The sequence below is a fragment of the Dermacentor andersoni genome, chromosome 2 (genome assembly GCF_023375885.2).
Source record: "Dermacentor andersoni chromosome 2, qqDerAnde1_hic_scaffold, whole genome shotgun sequence".
Classification (NCBI taxonomy): domain Eukaryota; kingdom Metazoa; phylum Arthropoda; class Arachnida; order Ixodida; family Ixodidae; genus Dermacentor; species Dermacentor andersoni.
The window spans coordinates 185657843-185679143 of NC_092815.1; the positions used below are offsets into that span (position 1 = coordinate 185657843).

The 21301-nt window shown below is 47.0% G+C and overlaps 1 protein-coding gene across 1 annotated transcript in view; it reads left to right on the forward strand.

Annotated features, from left to right (window-relative positions):
• LOC126540824 (2-Hydroxyacid oxidase 1-like) overlaps window positions 1–21301 on the forward strand; it is a 200737-nt gene that overhangs the window by 77971 nt on the left and 101465 nt on the right. Inside the window, exon 4 of the mRNA XM_055075969.2 lies at window positions 16804–17059. Coding sequence (XP_054931944.2) covers window positions 16804–17059 — 256 coding nt within the window. The remainder of the gene's footprint in view (window positions 1–16803; window positions 17060–21301) is intronic.

Consider the following 21301-nt stretch of genomic DNA (forward strand, 5'->3'; position numbering starts at 1 on the left):
TTTATTTTTTTTTTCTTGACTGCTCTGGTGTTGTCCCTACAAATTGTCGTACAAAGTCCTCTTCTGGCTACAAATTTTCGGAAAGCTTGTATGAATGCTTCAGATGACATCCTCTTGACTACCTCGATCTGTTCAGCTCTTATTACTGCACAAGTAAATATCAGAACGTAAAACTTCATAGCCTTACTGTGCTTGTCCCGAATTCAGCGGTCCATCGAAGTTGATATGAGTGAAGTCGAACGGCCTTGTGTTTTTATTCTATCGGCCCGCAGTGGCGCCATCTTTTGGCCCATTGGTAGGAAATTTTATCTTCTACATGGGATGCATTTCTTTACACTGCATCCCACTAAATTTCAGCCGCTACCAATCCACAACTTTGACCTTAGCTGCGTCAATTTTAGATAAACTACTCCTTGCATGGTTATTTGATGCGCACGAAGCACTAAAATTTGTGACCTTCGACTCGGTCTTCGCAATATAGTAGGATGCTCGCCGTGAAACCTGGAATCGCTGCATTGAAGCCGCTTGCACTCTTACGACGCCCTGATCGCCTCTGGATATGTCCGCTTCGTACGGGTTCATCTTGTCATTTATTTTTCTTACTGTCTTTTCTAACGTTTTCTGCTCTTATTTTATGAGCACCAACTCTGCCATGTCCAACTTTTCGGCTATTATCGAACCTGTTCTCGCTTCTGTTCTGAGATTTCCGACTTAACGCATCACCTGCGCTGCAACTCGCAGCACCCTTATGTACCACCCGAATCTCCTAAGGTCGAATACCTTTCGTGATTCATTATGCTAGTCATGCTTTCCACAACCTCTTCTTCGCCTTCGCTGTCCAAATCAAATTTAATTTATAATCAGGCCTTTGTTTCCCGCTCTTCATCCATGTGGGTCCCTTACACCAGAAATCACTGTTCAACATATCCTTCATTTGAATTCCCTTTGCCTTAAAATCCGCAGCATTTTCTTCGCTTTTAGCATCACCACATTGACTCTCGTTGGGCTTGCTCTTGATTTGTTCTGTGTGATTGCAAACAAATAGTTAATTCGTCTTGATTTACTTGATGCAACTGAACGCAACTTGTGTTTCAGTCAAGAATTTCACTTTCCTGATAAATTTATAAGTTATGCAACTTCCAAAGCCGGCGGATACTGTGGCAGCCAATAACTCGGGCCTTGCCAACGTGATTTCTCTAATTGGAGCGACTGTACCTTTGGCGATGAGTAAATGCACTCCTTTGCTTCCATCTGACTATTCTGGTTCTATGTATGCTGCTGCTACGTATGCGATCGGACTTGCATCAGAGAAAACATGCATGGTTTACCTTTTCAATTCATCTTACCTGTTGCAGACATAGCACCTATTTAGAGTGAAATTAACCAACCTGCTGAAGCTCCTCTGCCCACTCCACGCTAATCGGTGCTGGCTTGGTACTTATAATCGTGCCATTTTAGTTTTTCTATGCAAACCTTTTGTGTGTAGTAACTTGGCTCTAACCAAAAATGGTTTCACAGAACCTAAACAGTCGTAGAGCGTCGCTGTAGCTCGCAGAACCTGTCGTTTTGAAAATTGTCTCATATCAATATACTTTTGCCAAGTAGTGTCTAGAAAGCTCAGCACGCTTACGACAAAGTTCCATATCAGTCTCAAAACCTTGATTTATTCCACTTTTCTGATTTTCTGAAAACCTTTGTTTGCAAAGTGGTTTCACGGTGCCCCACATGTCAGCGTCGCTATGTAACGAAAAGGGGGAAAGCAGTACAAGCAAGATGACATGTAAAAATAACGACAGCAACCAGTACGTAGATTGCGCAGAAAAAGTGGTATACGAGGCCGTGCTTCACTGCGGGAACAAGTACATTGGCCAGACGGGCAGATGCCTGAAGGATAGCCTTCGGGAACATAACAATAATTTACACAGGACAGTGCGAGGGCACGTGGGTTTGCACTGGCAGGATTGCGGTTATAAGCCATTGTTCAGTGACTGCAAGGTTGTAGCAACACAAAATAATCAGACGATGGGTAAGATAATTGAAACGGCAAAAATTCGTTGCCTTGAGAAAACTGCAACAGTGTGGCTTAAATGAGACTATCACAAAGAGAAATTAGTAATATTAACGGGACCGGGAGTTTGCGAAAGCGTAGCAATAGGTACGTAAGCCATCGACATTTGTGCCTTGCCTACAACGCTTATTATTATATAGAATTGATCTTGCTATTGCGAATGCACGTTTGCAAGTCTTTGTTGTTGATTGCACATGATTATTTTATGTCTTTAATGGTATATCACATTTATGTATATACATATAAACCCCTTGACTTCCTAGCAGTAAAACCATTTGAAAGTTTCCGCTTGTGTCTGTCGTCCCCAAGTCCTCGTTCCAAGTGGTGTGCAAATGGCACTGATCATGAATTGTAACCAACTAGCCCAATACAGTGCCCTTTTTCGATCCAAGGCTTTTCCTTTTTCATCAAATAGATTTCGTAGCTTAGCGTCATGTGAAGTCAATTTTCCAAAATTCATCCCTGCTTTAGGAAAAATACATCTTGCTTCCTGACGCAGTTGAGCAGCTTGCGAACATTTGCGCTGGTCATCCGCCATGTGTTTATCTCCGGGCGTCGTGTAGCTTGGCTGAGTATTTCTTCCCACCACAAAAAGCGCATTGCGTCTCAGTCATGTTAGTGCATCGCTATCTGCTGAAGTGCGTTTTCCACGTCCGCCGACATTGTAATGCTCTGTCATGCAAAGTTCATCAGCAAACTTGTGATGTCGGAGTTCAGGTTGGGTCCATATGCTAAGTTGTCATTGAAGGATTTTCCTGAGTTATGCCTTGACAATGAGTGAAAGACGATGCGTATCTTTGATGTGGCTCTTTCTCTCTTGATCACCTGCTGGGTGTGGCATATAATATGTTTATTCTGTACGTCTGATCCTGCAGTTTCATCAAAGTTTTCTGCTACTTCTGTCTCGAATAACTCACAGATAGCTTTGTCGTAGGCCTACAAGTCATCGCGTTCCTTGCATAACTTGTTAATCACCAGCGTATAAGCCTCTGCTCTGCAGTGGCTTATTGTCATCCACTGTTACGTCATCCTTCCATGGTAACCACACTTGATATCTTCCTGCGTTGAACACCACAGTTTCTCTGGCGTATTGTATCACACGGCCCCCGCTTGGTTTTGTTGTTGGTTTTTCCATGATTACAATGCTTTAAAAATCCGAGAACTTCTGCAGGTCATCGAAGATAGTATCAGAGTTGCCAGTGACCTTGAGGACCATAACTGCCGAAGATTTCAGTGGAGTAGAACGAATATCTAGAGGTCCTTGAACCGACCAACGCAAAGTCGTTTCTATAAACAATATTTCCGCTGAAGCGAACGCGTCCAGTGACTGGTGTCATGTAATAATTAGCTTCATTTCATATTGATATCTCGAGAGCTGCAGTGCTATGGCCCATCTTCGTAGTGTCATCAGCCAAAGAAAGACTTATTGATTTTGCACTTTCTTATATTGCAATGGTAGCGATGGTAGGACGCCGCACGATATTACTACCATCTCGAGCTTCTCTATAGGGATTTGTTCCAATGTAGCGTTCTTTTTTATTTTGACTTCGATGAATTTCATGCTGACTTCAGTCATTCCTCCTCTAAGCGATCCAACGGTGATTTTTTTTTTTCAGATCTTCTCACTTTGCACACTACATTTCTCGAATATCTCTTAAGGATGAATGTGCTCTGGCTCCCATTGTCGAGCATAATCCGTGCGTAGCATCCTATATCATCTGCTTCCATTCATTAAAAAACTGTATTCAGCAGTACGCACTCGGACTCGCCGCACAGCTGTCCATACATGCTTCTTGACTTGACGTCTAACTGCTCAACCTAAGTGCTCTTATATAGGCGTCCACCACCGTGGCTTGGCTGTTGAGTCGATGGCCCAGGTTCACGTGGTCGACACATGATGGTTGCGTTTCTTCCTTTGCATGCCTTGTAATAAACGTTGGCACGGCACCTCTTCTTAGTGACGGCTTGTCTGAGATATGCCAATTAGAGAGGAAACTAGCGAGCCATTACAAACAGCAGGTGCCTTCGCAATGAAACGACACAGTATGAGTGCTTTCGAAGCTAAAGACAAACTTGTAATGGCTGCATAGTCCAAACTGGTGATCGAGACAAAAATAGACCACTTACAATATTATAAAACTGAAAAGATTGAGGAAACAGTATTTGTGATTTTTGTTGCTAATTAAATCAAGTTATTCGAAAAGTAGGCCACCCAAGAGTCGGCTATCCCAAGTATTCAAAATAAGCTCCAGCGACCAACGAGCGTAAAAACATAAGTCCGAACAACAAAGAAAGAAAAGCAGGGAGCAAGAATAGCTAAACAATAAATAATGATATAGCTCGAGGCATATACAGTAATTCTATACGCATAAAGTATGTATACTATGTGCATATCTTGTGCACTGTATTTCCATATACGTCCATATACTTTTACATAGGAAGCCGTAGAGAAATTTGAAATGTGGAAATCAGCAAGATGAAAACGTGGAGTAGTTGTAGTAATACACGTTATTACACCATTAAGAGTTATGGACTCAGGTGGAGAAAGATGAATAAAAGAGAGCAAAATGTTCACCGTTAAAATAGCAGACCAGTGTCATCAGCAATTTAGTTAATAGAGTAAGGGCACTGAAAGAAAATCTATTCTCAACAGCTCAGTACCCAGAAGAGCCACGTAACTACGATCAGACGGAAGTGCATAGAAATGGGAGTCACTGTCTAAGCAGCGACGAAACGTGAAGGCCATTGTAAGGTACCACGAGGGGAAAGTGTTTCGAGAAGATGGAGTAACCGTCTATCTCTATACCCATGTCACATGATATAAAGTACCTATAAACTTTAAAGGATGCGAACCTGACACTTACACCTAAAAAAAGACTTAGAGAAATTCAATAACTGTTAGCGTGCTTTCGGCGTCGTTACAAATATTCACTAAGGTGATTTCAAGTTCAGTGAGGCTAACTCCTGACTTCAATCAAAGAGAAGAAATTACGGTGTTCAAAAAGGGCTAACCAACAACGCATAAAAATTATCACGCCGCATCTGTGTGTTATAAACGTGTTATTTAAACTGAACCTTTTTCCTTACCTCGTTCAATGCTTCGGTACTGTCCGTATTTACACGGACTTCGAAAGGTTGTGACAAAGGTCTCAAATATTGAAACTCAGCTGGATTCTATCGAGCGGAGTCGCTGTGGGTTGACCTTCCAGAAATTTGCCCTTAAACACTTCTTCGGTAGACAAATGAACTGAATTGTTGATGCAATATTTCATTTTTTTGTAACATCTTGTTTCATAGTTGCTTTGTTCGTTTGCTTGAAATATCTTGCAACAGCAGTTAGACCAGAGGGAGGGAAATAGGACAAGCTTTCAACCTTGCTCGCGAAAGTCAAGTTGAAATGAATATATTGTTACAAGCACGGGGAAAAGGGGTTTATTTAGGCGTGCGAGAGCAGGAATGGCAGGCTACGAAGAACAGGAATGGCCGCTGCACAGTCTTCGTTCTCCTCTTCCCCTCTCTTCTTGATCCCCGCGTCCCTTTGACGCGTTTGGACGTAACATACCTCCCCTCGCAGACAAAGCCCCCTGGGCGAGTCAACTAGCTTGTCGTGGCGTGCATGATTTCAACCGTGCGACATGCGCGACTTGTGTCCTAGCAGAACGTCTACCAGTAGTGTTCGTGAGGCGCGCGAGAGTATAGTTCACTTCGCTGACTTTGTCGATGACAACATACGGTCCATCGTAGTTTGCGAGCAGCTTTTGACACAAACCGCGCTTCCTTGTGGGAGTCCAAAGCCAAACGAGATCACCAGGGTGATATGTAACAGGCCGATGTCGTGCGTCGTAGCGGGCTTTGGAGTTTTCTTGTGATGCCAAAGTCCGAAGATGCGCAAGTCGCCGAGCCTCTTCAGCGAGGCATAGCGTATCGGCGACCGTAGGATTGTCGTGGTGATAAAAAGGGAGGACAGTGTCGAGCGTATACCGGGGCGGCCGAGCATATAGAAGGAAGAAGGGGCTGTAGCCGGTTGTCTCGTGCTTGGCGGTGTTGTAGGCGTAAGTAATAAACGGTAGAACTTCATCCCAATTCTTGTGATCGGACGCAACATACATGGAAAGCATATTGGTGATTGTTCGATTAGTGCGCTCAGTGAGGCCGTTCGTTTGCGGATGATATGGCGTCGAGTGCCGGAGGTGCGAGTTACATAAACGCACAAGCTCTTCCACGATATCCGCCGTGAATTGACGTCCCCGGTCACTTATGATAACACCAGGTGGTCCATGTCGTAGAACAATAGCGTGAAGTAAGAAAAGCGACACTTCGATGGCAGTTGCTGATGGTATAGCCGCCGTCTCGCAATAGCGTGTGAAATAGTCGGCGCAGACAATTATCCAGCGGTTCCCCTTAGATGACTTTGGAAAAGGGCCTAGCAGATCAATTCCAACTTGCCGAAAGGGTGAGCTGGAAGGCGGCACAGGTTGAAGGAGACCAGATGGGGCAGTGGTTGGGCGTTTCCGACGTTGGCACTGTATGCAGCTGGCGACATAAAACTCAACCGAATGTCGCATCCGGGGCCAGTAAAAGCGTTCTTGAATGCGATAAAGTGTGCGCGCAGTGCCTAAGTGACCGGAGGTAGGGTCATCGTGCATAGCCTGAAGGATTGCTGGCCGGAGACGCTCCGGCACCACTAGAAGGAAGCGTGCACCCGTGCTTGAGTAGTTCCTTTTGTACAGGAGCCCGTCACGTAGACAGTAGCTGCTTGTTGCACTTGAATGGGCAGAAGTGAAGAGTGGCTCCAATTTGGTGTCTGTCCGTTGTTCTGCTTTGAACGCATCGATATCTGGAAAAGCGGGTGTCACAGAAGCGACGAGATGATCAAAATCGTCTGCGTCGCAGTCCGTCGTGGCAAGCGGCATACGGGAAAGGCAGTCTGCGTCAGCGTGTTTTCGGCCACTCTTGTAGGAAACAGTGAAGTTAAATTCCTGCAACCTTAAAGCCCAGCGCGCAAGGCGACCACAAGGGTCGCGAAGGTTCACGAGCCAGCACAGGGAATGGTGGTCTGTGACGACTTGGAATGGGCGTCCGTACAAGTACGAGCGAAATCGCTGAACCGCAAAGATTACAGCGAGGCATTCTTGCTCTGTCACCGTGTAATTCCGTTCAGGTTTGCTTAATGAGCGGCTTGCATAAGCAATCACGTGCTGACGGTCGTCATAGCGTTGTACCAATACGGCACCCAGACCAACGCCACTAGCATCTGTGTGGATTTCTGTCGGCGCAGTAGGATTGAAGTGGCGAAGGATAGGTCGGGAGGTTAACAGGAACTTCAGCTGACGAAATGCAGAATCGCACTTGGGTGTCCACTCAAACCGTGCGTCTTTATGTAGCAGATTTGTCAGAGGATAAGCGACGTCAGCAAAACCAGGAATAAATCGGCGAAAGTAAGAGCAAAGACCCAGAAAACTACGAAGTTGCTTCACTGACTGCGGTGCACTGAATGCCTCGACAGCTGCCGTCTTGAGGGGATCAGGCCGGATACCGTCTTTGTCAACAAGATGACCCAGCACAAGGGTTTGACGGTCACCAAAGTTACATTTCTTGGAGTTCAGAACCAGGCCAGCGTTTTTGATGCAGTCGAGGACAATATCCAGGCGCGTATTGTGCTCATTGAATGTGCGCCCGAATATTACAACGTCGTCAAGATAGCACATACAGATGTTCCACTTTAACCCACGCAGAATGGTGTCCATGAACCTTTCAAAGGTTGCTGGAGCGTTGCACAACCCAAATGGCATCGCATTGAATTCGAATAATCCATCTGGGGTTATGAAGGCTGTTTTCTCCTTGGCTGCCGGGTGTATCGGGATTTGCCAATATCCTGAGCGCAGGTCCACTGAAGAAAAATAAGAGGCCGAATGCAGGCAATCAATTGCATCATCAATCCGGGGCAGGGGGTAGACATCTTTCTTAGTCACGGCGTTTAATCTTCGATAATCGACGCAGAATCTCCAGTTACCGTCTTTCTTTCTGACAAGTATGACCGGAGCTGCCCAAGGACTCGAGGACTCTTGTATTATTCCATTTTTCATCATGTCACTCACTTGTTCCCCGATTATCTTCCGCTCGTTAGGCGACACGCGATAAGGCTTTTGCCTGATCGGGCGCGCAGATCCTGTATCGATAGTATGGCGTGTTCGTGACTCGGGAATCGAGAACGCTTTGTCCGGCTGCGCAAAGTCAAACACTGACAGATGCTTAGAAAGCGTATCCACCAAGGTATGGCGCTCCCTTGTGCTGAGTGACTTGTTTATCATAGACAGAAGCTTTTTGTCGGAGACGTGGCGAAGGTCAGCAGGCTCACACGGCGGATCTGTTAGTACGGCAACGGACGAAGACGTGTATTCTGTAAAGTAGGCGAGTTTCAAGCCGTCTGGAAGCAGGACGGGTTCTGCCGAGCAGTTGGCCGTCCACAAGCCAACACGCCCGTTGCCGATGGATACCACACAATGAGGGACAAAAATGTTCTTTTTCATACAATTTAGATGCATTGGCTCTACGGAGGCATCGAAACTGTCTGGAACTTCACCGCGACACACAACCGGCACGCACACAGAGGTGGACGCAGGCACAACAGTATCTGCAGATACACAAAGTTCACCTTGACTGCAAGTCTCCTCTAAGAGCCCGGACGAAACATGGCCATCGACGCAAACTTCCCCCGTGCGACAATCGACGGTCGCACCACACTGTCGCAAAAAGTCGATGCCCAAAATCACTTCGTGTGTCGATCGGGGAATAACTACAAACTCCGTCACGAAAACTCCACCAGCCAAGGATACGTCAGCAGTGCACACACAAACAGGGCGCAACGACTCGCCGCTCACTCCACAAAACGTTGCAGCCTGGTCCCACCGAAATACAACTTTACGCCCCAACCGACCTTTAAAACTGAGACTCATTACGGATACAGTTGCTCCGGTATCCACTAAAGCCATTGTAGGAACACCATCAACAAGCACATGCACTTTGTTCTTAATCATAGCAACTGCAGGGGGCATTTCTGTCGATAGCACGTGTCGAGCGACCTCACCCCCATCGGCCGCGCTAGCTAGTTTTCCGGTTGTGAAGGCGAGGCGGAGCGGCGCACTGGCGATGGAGATTGACGTAAACGCGGTGCACGAGAAGTCGGTGGTGGCGTCAAACTCCTGTCAGATGCCGGCGAGCGGCTCCGGAAGCTTCTCTGCCAGTAATCGTTGCCAGAAGGGACGCCAGCTGACCAAGAGGTGGTGTACGGCTGTTGAGTTGTCCTCGTAGGAGGTGTGGGCCTTGTTGAAGATCCGGATCGACCATTCCACGTTGTTGGGCGACGATTGCAAAACCTCGCTATGTGGCCCGCGACACCGCATTGGAAACACACCGGCAGATGCCTCAAATTGCGATGTTCTTCCATGTAGTCGCGCATGTTGCTGTCGACTGCATAGACAGTAGGTGGGTGACATTCATCATGGCTAGGCATCGGCCGTTGGGAGGCGTGCGTGCGGCGTGGGCGTTGGTCGTAGTCATGACCTTGATAGCTCATGGTCCCTCTCGTTTGTGGGGTAGACCTATACTCGATGGTCGCTGAGTTCACCGTGGGTTGCCATGATGTCGAAACGGCCGTGTTTCTAATCTCGTGTGGTGAGTATGCGCCAGTGATGCCGGGTGTGCAACGGTACATCTCTTCCTGATGGAGCAACTCTTCGCGAACGATCTGCCGTATAGTGGATGGAAGGTCAACACACGAGCTCGGGTCTACACTTGCCACCGTCGTGACATTAGCCAGGCGACCAAACTTCGGTATTATCCGTCGCATCTTCAGCGTCTCAAAGGTCCTGCAGTGGCGAATGACGTCAGACACGGAATCCAAGCTGTCCTTGCCGATCAAAAAATTGTAGACGTCTTCGGCTATTCCTTTCAACAAATGTCCAACTTTGTCATCTTCAGACATTTGAGAGTTGACTATCTTACACAGTTTCAGCACTTCTTCAATATAAGTCGTACAGGTCTCGCCGGGAATCTGAGCTCTTTGCGAAAGCGTCTGTTCAGCGCGTTTCTTTTTTGCGCTAGAGTCTCCGAAACACGCTCTGAGCTCCTGGACGAAAAGCTCCCATGAAGTGAGCGTGTCTTCGTGATTCTCATACCAGACGAGCGCTGTGTCGGTGAGGGAAAACACAACATTGGACAATTGTGCGGTCGAGTTCCAACCGTTAGACCGGCTCACCCTGCGGTAGTTCGTGAGCCACTCGTCGACATCTTCTCCGGCTTTTCCTCCGAAAGTGAGTGGCACCCGGTAGTATTGCCACGGAACACCAGGTGTTGGCCTTGAAGCCGCGTCAGATCCTTCGGGAATCTGGCAGGCGTATTCAGGCATGGCAGGGGAGGGTGGCGGAAGTCCGGCAAGTCGACGGCTTCGGCGAAGTTGTAGCAGCGTAGGCTCCGTGGTTACGAGGTGTACCCCGCACCGTTCACCAATTTGTTACAAGCACGGGGAAAAGGGGTTTATTTAGGCGTGCGAGAGCAGGAATGGCAGGCTACGAAGAACAGGAATGGCCGCTGCACAGTCTTCGTTCTCCTCTTCCCCTCTCTTCTTGATCCCCGCGTCCCTTTGACGCGTTTGGACGTAACAATATAATTATAGTTAAAAGGAGAAAAATATAATTCTGTTACGCGGAAGCTCAACCACAAACCCCTTGTAACGCTATGGCGTTCTTCAGCTGCCTTTTGAGGCCTGTCTTAGTACGGGCATTGAAGGACCCTTGTAGAAGCGTTGAGGTCCCCTCGGTTCCTTGGACACCATCCAAAAAAGAACCATAAACCTCGCCTTCGTGCATAGCGTTCCCTGTAAGCACTTCCCGGTAAACATTGCGGTTACATAAGCTGCAGATGCTAGGAGGTCAGAGAAGCACTCAGAGATATTTGAATGCTATCGCGTTCCACTCTTCTTGGCAAACCTTAAGCGTTCTCCAAATTTTTTTGAAAGCGACACCTGCTTTACGAACCTTCCCGGGATTTCCTGACCATGGCTGCTGGGTGATGCTCCTGTTTTGAGAATATCTCCCACTAAAAGCAAATTGAATTAAGTGTTCAATGTTGAGATCAAACATGGGTCCCCCAGCACAGCCAGGCCTTAGTCGCACGTTTGCTTCTATCCTGCAACCGCCAACTATCAGATTGAAATGATGGCCGACCGTGTGTCATCGCGTAGCACGTGTGCGCAAGAGCGCATGCGCGCAAGCACCAGTTTCATATGCACCATGGCCTTGCAATGAAATGCTGAAATGCGTTGCATTTGATTAAGCGTTTACTAAAGCTTCGCTTTACACACTTTCCAAGATGTGCGTTGGGTCTGCTTATCTTTCAACGCGATAGCGTTAAGCAACTGGTGTCGCAGAAAAGCCGGTGTCGCCGGCGTCGGCTGTGTTGGGAGAGAGCGAAAAATGGCGGAAGGCAATTCATAAATAAAAAAACTTGCAAGATGGGCTGGGTGGGAATCGAACCAGGGTCTCCGGAGTGTGAGACGGAGACGCTACCACTCAGCCATGAGTTTGTTTTATTGTCTGTTTTGAACTTCTATATCAAACAACAAATGACATTTGAGAAAACAAGTTAAATTAGCATGTTTTCAGCACCAAGTGTCAGCCTTACAGGGCCGACTATTTTAGAATTCTTTGAGCGCGGTCAAGGGCTCCACCCTTGACAGCCATGCAGGTACACAATCTTGTGCCTTCTGAATTTACACAAATCTCGACATGCATTCTCGGAGAAGCATTCGTGCAGGCCGAGCATCCGGATCGCAGTGATACCTTGCCATAGACAGTGAAGGCCAACTAGCATAATATGGTCAAACGGCAGTTCATCATCGTTTTCTATAGATAAATATCTAATACCCCGTGGATCTAAAGGAAAATCCTGTTTGATAGACCTCTGAAGTACATCCCAAAAGAAGATACCCGCCCAACAATCTAGAAATACATGATGTATAGTTTCTGGTTTCTTAGAGATCGGGGTAAGAAAAACCCATGATCTTCTAAAAAGGTTCTGACATTCAACGTGCCCGTGTGATGCTTAAAAAAGAAAGACTTGGTCTCTGGCGTTACTTGCATTCTTTTCACCCGCTTAAGCACGTCTTGCCCCTGGCCTCCACTATATATGGCCCTGTACATTGGCACAGGGAGAACTACATCGCATACATCTTTGTACAATGTCTTACGTTTCACTGAAAAAAGGTACTCATTTGAAAATCTAACGGACAAAACCGTACACTTAAAATTACTTGTTTAAGAAATCCACAATCAGGACCGCTCATATTGTCTGTACAGACTACACAGCCAGGTAACGCGCTCCTCAGCCTCACTTGGCACACCGTGCGCAAGAAAGGATCGCTTAAGTCGCGGAAAAATAAAAACCGGTTTACGACCTGTCGTATAAAAAGGTGCGTCATTCCCAAACCTCCCTCTTTAACTCGCCTGAACAAATTCATTCGACTGCATCGTTCCCAATTCGAAGCCCACACAAATACTGCGAATACTCGGTGCAACTTGTGTATATTTACCCTTGAACAATGCAATACCTGCATTACATACGATATTTTTGTGACAGAAAATAGATTGCAAACTGTAGCTCTTGCAAACATTGACAGATGTCCACCTTTCCACTTGTTCGCTTTTATCTGTGTTTCTCTTGTTTGATCTTGCCAATACTCATCGTTATTTTTGTGATATTCCAGCGGGACGCCTAGGTATTTAACGGGTGTTGTCAGCCACTTGACGTTGGGGAAAGTGACTGGGGTGGAAGGCCATTCTCCGTGCCAGAAGCCAAGGCACTTTGCCCAGTTTACCGCGCTTCCAGTTACCTTGCCGAAACCCTTCACTACAGCAATAGCTGCAGCTACACTCTCTTTATCTGTACAACAAACTGCAACGTCATCCGCATACGCCAGAATTTTAACTTCCGATGCATTTAATCTGAAACCGTGAATGTTGCTGCTTTCAATGATCGCTAGGCCCGTTGTTTCTATGTATATACTGAACAGAAGGGGACTCAGGGGGCAACCCTGGCGTACAGAACGCTTTAGGTTAATGGGGGCCCCCACTGACTTGTTTACAATGAATCGCGTAGTGCAGTTCCGGTACGCCAAAGCTACCCCATCTCTAATGATGGATCCGACATTAATGTGGTCTAGGATGTCAAGCGAAATCCATGAGGTACACAGTCAAACGCTTTCTCAAGATCGAGCTGTAGAATTGCTACCCCTGCTTCCATAACGTCGCAGCACTCCATCACGCACCGCATCTTATGTATATTAGTCACAATCGAACGCCCCATAATGAGTTCGATGCTTCAAAGCGGGAAGAAAGCGCCTCTAGTGAATGCGCTGCTGCCTTAGAAACGTGCCGTAGAAAGGTATACTGTGGTGTATATCGGTAATTATGAGCATGTAAATTACAGAAGTCGCAGTTAAACGCATAGCGAAGTGCGTTTCCGCTACATTTCTTCTGCACTTGGCGCGCACGCAGAGCCATCTTGCGGCAAACACAGAAGACCCCCTCCTCGCAATGTACGGCGCTGCCCCGACAGGTGGCGCGCCACTCGCCCGCGCGACGCGGCTCCTCTTTCCGCTCACAGCGCGATTCCTACGTGCAGCGTCCGATGCGGGACGCCTCTGACGTGATCGCTGCGCTGTAGGGCGTCTGGTGGGAAAGGTCCCCTGCGATGTGTGCCGGGCTGCTGGCGAGGAGTGATGCGTGTGCGTGGTGCACCCAAGCGAGATAGAGGACGATCCCATCGAGGCGTCAGCCCCATGATCGCGTCCGCCTTCATGGGGCGTCGCGGCCCAGCTGTCCGTGCCGATCACGACGTTTGGCTCGCGTAGATCGTTTCTCCCTCCGAGACACCGAGATCTTTGTTTCGTTCCGCTTGCTCAGGCGCACGTTTCGTCTTGGTGTGACTCAAGAGCATGCCGAGTGAATGAGTGGCCGGTGCGAACGGGGTGCGATAACACTATCGTGTTCCACTCTTGAAGGCGAACCTTAAGCGTCCTCCAATTTTTTACCGTAAAATTTCGCCCTAAAACTATCAGAAAGCGTGGCGCTGCGATCGGTCTACCTAGCTTGGTAATCACAGTTCACACTTGTATTTGTCTGATCTTCATGCTTGTTGCCTGAGGCGTTCTTGTGGCTTTATTCGCTACAATGTATTCCACCTTTATTTGCGTGCATTTTGAAGCAATACTATATTTTAAAACGCAGAACGCGAAATGGTCTCTCCCCCATGCATAGCGATTGCGAACGGTTGCATTTATAAAGCGATATTTTGTTGAAAATGATCACGTTGCAGAGTCGCAAAGCCGTGTAAAGCCACAAAGATGAAGCTTTCGCAAATCCATGTACTATAACCATCATCCCTACTTGGCTCAACCACCATGATTTTGTATGTCCCACAGGAACTCGCACCCGGGTTCTCTCTAGCGATTTTTGTAGAAGATTTTTGTTTTTTACAATGTCCTGCTAAATAGAGAACGTACCGTTTAATCACACTAGTGCTGTGCTGAACTGTTCAGTTAATAAATCACTCCTTTGTTTGAGCTATATATACTTTACCGCGGCGTAGGCGGTATCAGGTGAACCACTTTGCTCGTGCACTCTGTGAACTTAGTTTCATGATTTGCACTGCACTGTCGCGGATGGAGTTTCGAGATCCTGTGGCTGCACAACTTGGATAGGTTACAAGAGCCTGAGAAAACCAAATTGGCAGTACCTTTGTTGAAACGTATTTCATGTGCTTTCCGGTTCGCTGACGTCATTTTTTGATTGAGTTCATGTATGTGTTTTCATGACATGGTCAAGAATAGCGGAAGCACTTAAATTTCGCTAACTAGTCCGGTGGACTGAACTTCACCTTGAAACTGCCGATAAAATATAGCATTCCATGTTGTGATATTGTCGTTCATTCCTCGGACGTGCATGGACATTGGACATGTCAACCCAGATGAAAGACAGGCGAGTTGTCGTATGATATCACGCACTCATTGATTAATAGGGTCATGCAGTCACAAGTATAAAGGTTGAATTAATGAAGTGATGCCAGCAAATAACTATAGCTTTTCCGAACAGACGACCTGCTTAAGGGAAGCGGGGTATGCTCATTGTGTGATCAAACCAAAGGACTACCTACCATAGGGTAATGAAATGGATAAATACGTGTTCGGGTGGTTTCCATATAACAGAGTTTGCCGTCCAATCTTAAAGGGCCCCTCACCACGCTGCAAAGGAAATTTTGTTTATTTGATGGAAGTTGTTACGTGCCCTCTAGGGAGCGTTCTGCCGGTAGAATATTTCGAATTGGTTGAATTATAGCCGAGATAAAAACATTTTATTGCCGTGAACCCATGAGTTCAGGAGGCGAGGGCCACTGCCAAAAGAGACGCTCTCTCCGCTTACCCCGTCCATGCTCCATAGTCGAAATTCTTTCCCTGCGTTAGCCCATACCGGAGCTCGATGATGGTATGATGCATACGTTACGGGCCCCACCTTCATTTTCTTTCTCGCTTTTTTGCTGCGCGGAGCACTTCCACAGACGGCGTCGCGCGCGAGCTGTTCAGTTTTACTCGTTTTGCGCAGCATACGATTTTGCGCGCTGTGCACACGAACACCTGACTAGCGGTATAAGTTGCTTCTACGCGAATATTCAGGCAGATACAAGGATTTCATAGAGCATGATTGCGCACTGGTACATGGAACACTGGAACACGGGAAATTACATATTTGCGTTGTTTGCGTGCGCGACTGCACAACCTTGAAAAAAACGGAAGTACAGTGCTGCAGTGCAAAGTAAAACAAGAACACGCAGACATTTGGTTTGTGTGTTTTAATATTTTTCTCATCTTTATTTCGTCTATTGAAGCAACAAATTACACAAATAGCAGATAGTGCCTTGAATAATTCGCGAAGTCAAGTGTCGCTACGAGCGACGTCACAGCAGTACGATGTACGTAGGCGCACTTATTCGATATACATCGACTTCTCGGCTTGGAGCGCGGCGGCCGCGAGGAAGAGGCCGAACTGTGTTCGGTTTGAAGGTTCAGCTCCTTGCACGTCACGCAAGGATGTAATCCTTAACAGACACGATCGTTAGTGCGCATAGTATCACGGCGCTTGTCTGCTCAAAATGGCCAGACCTGGTGAGGAGCCCTTTAAGAACGTTGCCAACCAACATGATTCTAATTTGCTTTTCCCTGCCCTTTGTAAGTTATCCAGCGGGTGGAATCGTTTGAAAAAGCTTATGGTGCTTCAAAGGATTGATATTGTGTTTAAATAATGTAAAAATTTAACAGGTAATCCGAGTTGTGTTCGAGAAACCCTTCCTTCAATATGTGTCGGTTGTGAAGTCGCCACAACGTATGGATGCGAATTTCTTTTGTGATCTCACGTTCTTTGCAACAAACTACTGTATTTGCGTTCAATAACAATTACTTTACACCCTCGGTTGCCTATTATATCATCTTCTTCAAGTCCAGTCGCCGAATTCCCCGGCGATGGCCCCACGATAGCACTGAGCGCCATTTTAAACAGCCAGTTATACCAGAGGAACAACTGCCTTACTAGCACATTTACATTCGAGCGCGAACGTGTGAAGATGTGTGTTATCAGCTTCCTCGATTAACAATTACTGTCTGACGTAATGTGTTGTATCAAACGCAGCCTCCCAAGCAGCCGGTACTGTGATGATCTTGAGCACCCTGAGCTCCACATCCCTAGAACAAGTCAGATCAGCCGCGCCAAACGCCACGCTCTGGTTGCAGCTGTACGTCTTCAAGAACCGGACCGTCACGCTGGAACTCTTACGCCGAGCTCAGGCCGCAAACTTCTCGGCAGTCGTGTTAACGGTGGACGCCCCGACATGGGGACAAAGGATCGTAGACGTCCGCAACGCCTTTATGATACCCGAAGGGATCACGTAAGTCTTCGCATATTTTCTACGACGAGAACACTGCGAATTGTGTTCTGTTCGGTGTTATTATCCGTTCGTTTCAGTCACCTATGCACGAACAAAAGTAAAGACGTATTTGAAAGATTCGTTAGGCAATAAGGAATACTGGCACTAATAAAAAAATATTTGTAAAATGCTTTTTTATGAGGGCACAGGCACTGGCAGCCGTGGTTTCACAGGTGTACTGACGCCCAGAGAACGACAACTGAACACACAGGAGCGCTTTTTACTTATAAAGGAAGAACAACCAGTATGCTAGAAGTGCCACGATCGCTTAACAATGATGCACCTTTCAACCACGTGTACGCAGATTAAAACATTGAGACGGAAACCTTTGCACAAGTTAAATCAAGCAAACATAGCCTTATACCCCTCTTTAATTTTAGCAGACGATCGACTAGTGTCACTGACTGACTTGGTTTAGCTCTTCTGGAAGAAACAGGCTTTTTGATTTTGATCAGCAATGCAACTTTTGTCGCTTTTACAACTGATTTTATTACACCTTGCGGCTGACGCAACATAGCCTAAGTCGCTTTCGTGCCAGTAAACCCGTTTTAACGAACGAAAACCCAGCGACATTGGTCTATAGTCCACAACTAATGCAAAGGAAAAGGCAACATCCACACGGCGCATATATTACAACGAATTAATTTAACTATTGAAGCAAGCGCTTCGCTATTACCTTATCCCAAGTTAAATTCCGTAGAATTTTCGTGGTTCAATCTGGCATAATTTACCAGGCAAACACCATCACATATCACAAAATCAGGATCTGGACGCAAGTACATTAGCAGAAGTATGCGTTTGGCGACAATAAGGCAGTAGGCTTTAAATTACGGGATTTTCCGTACCGAAACCACGATCTCATTATGAAGCACACCGTAGTAGGGGATCTGGAATTAATTTTGACCATCTGGGGCTCTTTATCATCATCATCATCATCATCATCATCATCGTCCTAAATACGCCCACTGCAGGGCAAATGCCTCTCCCTTACTTCTCCAACAACCCTGGCACGGAGGAAGGAAACTCAGGAGAGGCCCTGACGTGACTCTTTGTGAAGCTAAAGTGAAGCCGGAAGTTGGCGTTTCTCAGGGCGTTGCTCCGCCTATCGGGCCAGCTCTCCTCTCTTGTTTACATTTCTCGCGAAACCACGCCGCGCTGCGCGCAACCGTGGTGCTCGGACGCGCGCGCTCCACAGCAATACTAAACAATCGTTAGCACGTTAGCATGATTCCGCCAAAGAGAGCAATATTTCCCGCGGATATCCCTTCGTCCGTTGCCATTGCCGTGGTGCGGTACATTGCGTACAGCGTTGCATGCGCGTTCATTTCACGAACTTTAGTCCCTCGTGTCCCACCTGGCCACAGCAAAATCCCGGAGAACACGGTCCAGCTAACGCAGCGCAACAAAACACGGAGACCAACGCGAACCTGCCCGCACGGCGCCTTTGCCACGGTACGAAACCTACGGAGCAACACGTGTGAGCGCACAGAACCAAAACAAAGTCACCATTGTGGCCCGAAAGGCGTGGCCGCCACGGGAAAGAAATAAAAAATTCAGCAATAAAGAGGAGAACCTACTACGTCACTTCCTCCACACTTTTCTCCTAGCGCGCGGAGGGGGTAGGGCCTCTCCTCAGTTTCCTTCCTCCATGAGCCCCGGTCATGTACTAATTGTAGCCATGTTGTCCCTGCAAACGTCTTAATCTCATCCGGCCACCTAACTTTCTGCCGCCCCCTGCTACGCTTCCCTTCCCTTCGAATCCAGTCCGTAACCCTTAATGACCATCGGGTACCTTCGCTCCTCACTAGATGTCCTGCCCATGCCCATTTTATTTTCTTGATTTCAACTAAGATGTCACTAACTCGCGTTTGTTCTCTCACCCAATCTGCTCTTTCCTTATCCTTAACGTTACACCCATCAGTCTACTTTCTATAACTCGTTGCGTCGTCCTAAATTTAATTAGAACCCTTTTAGTAAGCCTCCAGGTTTCTGCCACGTAGGTGAGTACTGGTAAGACACAGCTATTATGCACTTTTCTCTTGAGGGATAATGGCAACCTGCTGTTCATGATCTGAGAATGCCTGCCAAACGCACCCCAGCCCATTCTTCTGAATACTTCCGTCTCGTGATCCGGATCCGCCGTCACTACCTGCCCTAAGCAGATGTATTTCCTTACCACTTCCAGTGCCTCACTACCTATTGTAAACTGCTGTTCCCTTCCGAGACTGTTAAACATTACTTTAGTTTTCTGCAGATTAATTTTTAGACACACTCTTCTGCTTTGCCTCTCCAGTTCAGTGAGCATGCATTGCAGCTGGTCCCCTGAGTTACTAAGCAAGGCAATATCATCAGCGAATCGCAAGTTACTAAGGTATTCTCCATTAACTCTTATCCTCAATTCACCCCAATCCAGGTCTCTGAATACCACCTGTAAACACGTTGTGAATAGCATTGGAGACATCGTACCTCCCTGCCTGACGCCTTTCTTTATTGGGATTTTGTTGCTTTTTTATGGAGGACTACGGTGGCTCTGCAGCCACTATATATATCTTTCAGTATTTTTACATACGGCTCGTCTACACTCTGATTCCGTAATGCCTCCATGACTGCTGAGGTTTCGATTGAATCAAGTTCTTTCTCGTAATCAATGAAAGCTATATATAAGGGTTGGTTATATACCGCACATTTCTCTATCAGCTGATTGATAGTGTGAATATGGTCTATTCTTGAGTAGCCTTTACGGAATCCTGCCAGGTCCTTTGGTTGACGGAAGTCTAAGGTGTTGCAGATTCTATTTGCAATTACCTTAGTAAATACTTTGTAGGCAACGGACAGTGCACTGATCGGTCTATAATTTTTCAAGTCTTTGGCGTCCCCTTTCTTGTGGATTAGGATTATGTTTGCGTTTTACCAAGATTCCGGTACGCTAGAAGTCATGAGGCATTGCGTATACAGGGTGGCCAGATTTTCTAGAACAATCTGCCCAGCATCCTTCAACAAATCTGCTGTTACCTGATCCTCCCCAGCTGCCTTCTCCCTTTGCATAGCTCCCAAGGCTTTCTTTACTTCTTCCGGCGTTACTTGTGGGATTTCAAATTCCTCCAGATTATTCTCTCTTCCATTATCGTCGGCGGTGCCACTGGTACTGCATAAATCTCTATAAAACTCCTCAGCCACTTGAACGATCTCATCCATATTAGTAATGATATTGCCGGCTTTGTCTCTTAACGCATACATCTGATTGTTGCCTATTCCTAGTTCCTTCTTCACTGCTTTTAGGCTTCCTCCGTTCCTGAGAGCATGTTCAATTCTATCCATATTATACTTCCTTATGTCAACTGTCTTACGCTTGTTGATTAACTTCGAAAGTTCTGCCAGTTCTATTCTAGCTGTAGGGTTAGAGGCTTTCATACATTGGCGTTTCTTGATCAGATCTTTCGTCTCCTGCGATAGCTTACTGGTATCCTGTCTAACGGAGTTACCACCGACTTCTTTTGCACACTCCTTAATGATGCCCACAAGAATGTCGCTCATTGCTTCAACACTAAGGTCCTCTTCCTGAGTCAAAGCCGAATACCTGTTCTGTAGCTTGATCTGGAATTCCTCTATTTTCCCTCTTACCGCTAACTCATGGATCGGCTTCTTACGTACCAGTTTCTTCTGTTCCCTCTTCAAGTCTAGGCTAATTCGAGTTCTTACCATCCTATGGTCACTGCAGCGCACCTTGCCGCGCAGCGTATTTGGAATATCCAGAAAGTACAACGCATGGCAACCGCAGCACCACGCTATTGGCTTACGAGCCTGCGGGACGCCGCGATGTCACTCCTAGCAACGCCGCCAAGCGATAACTCTCGTTCCCGGTGCTCCCCTGCTGACTAGACCTGACTAGACTACACCGCGTTCCAGGCGTGCGTCTATTTGTCGTACAAAAATCCCTCACGTGACCTGATCCTAGGTGCCTAGGGACAGCATCGTTTAGGGATTTTTGAGAAGGCGCGATGCTGGAGCCGAGCGACACCGTGGCGTGTTCGTCATCGGCGTGATCGTTCTCTGGACCGCGCGTTGTTCAACATTGCTCATGTGATTTTACGAGTGTTGCTTGTGTGTTGGTTGTAGGTTCTGTGTTACTTGGCGGAAAGCCGTGAGTAGTGGCGGTGCGGCAGTGCGGCTTTGGCCTCGGTGAGCTCTGGTAGTACAGAATCT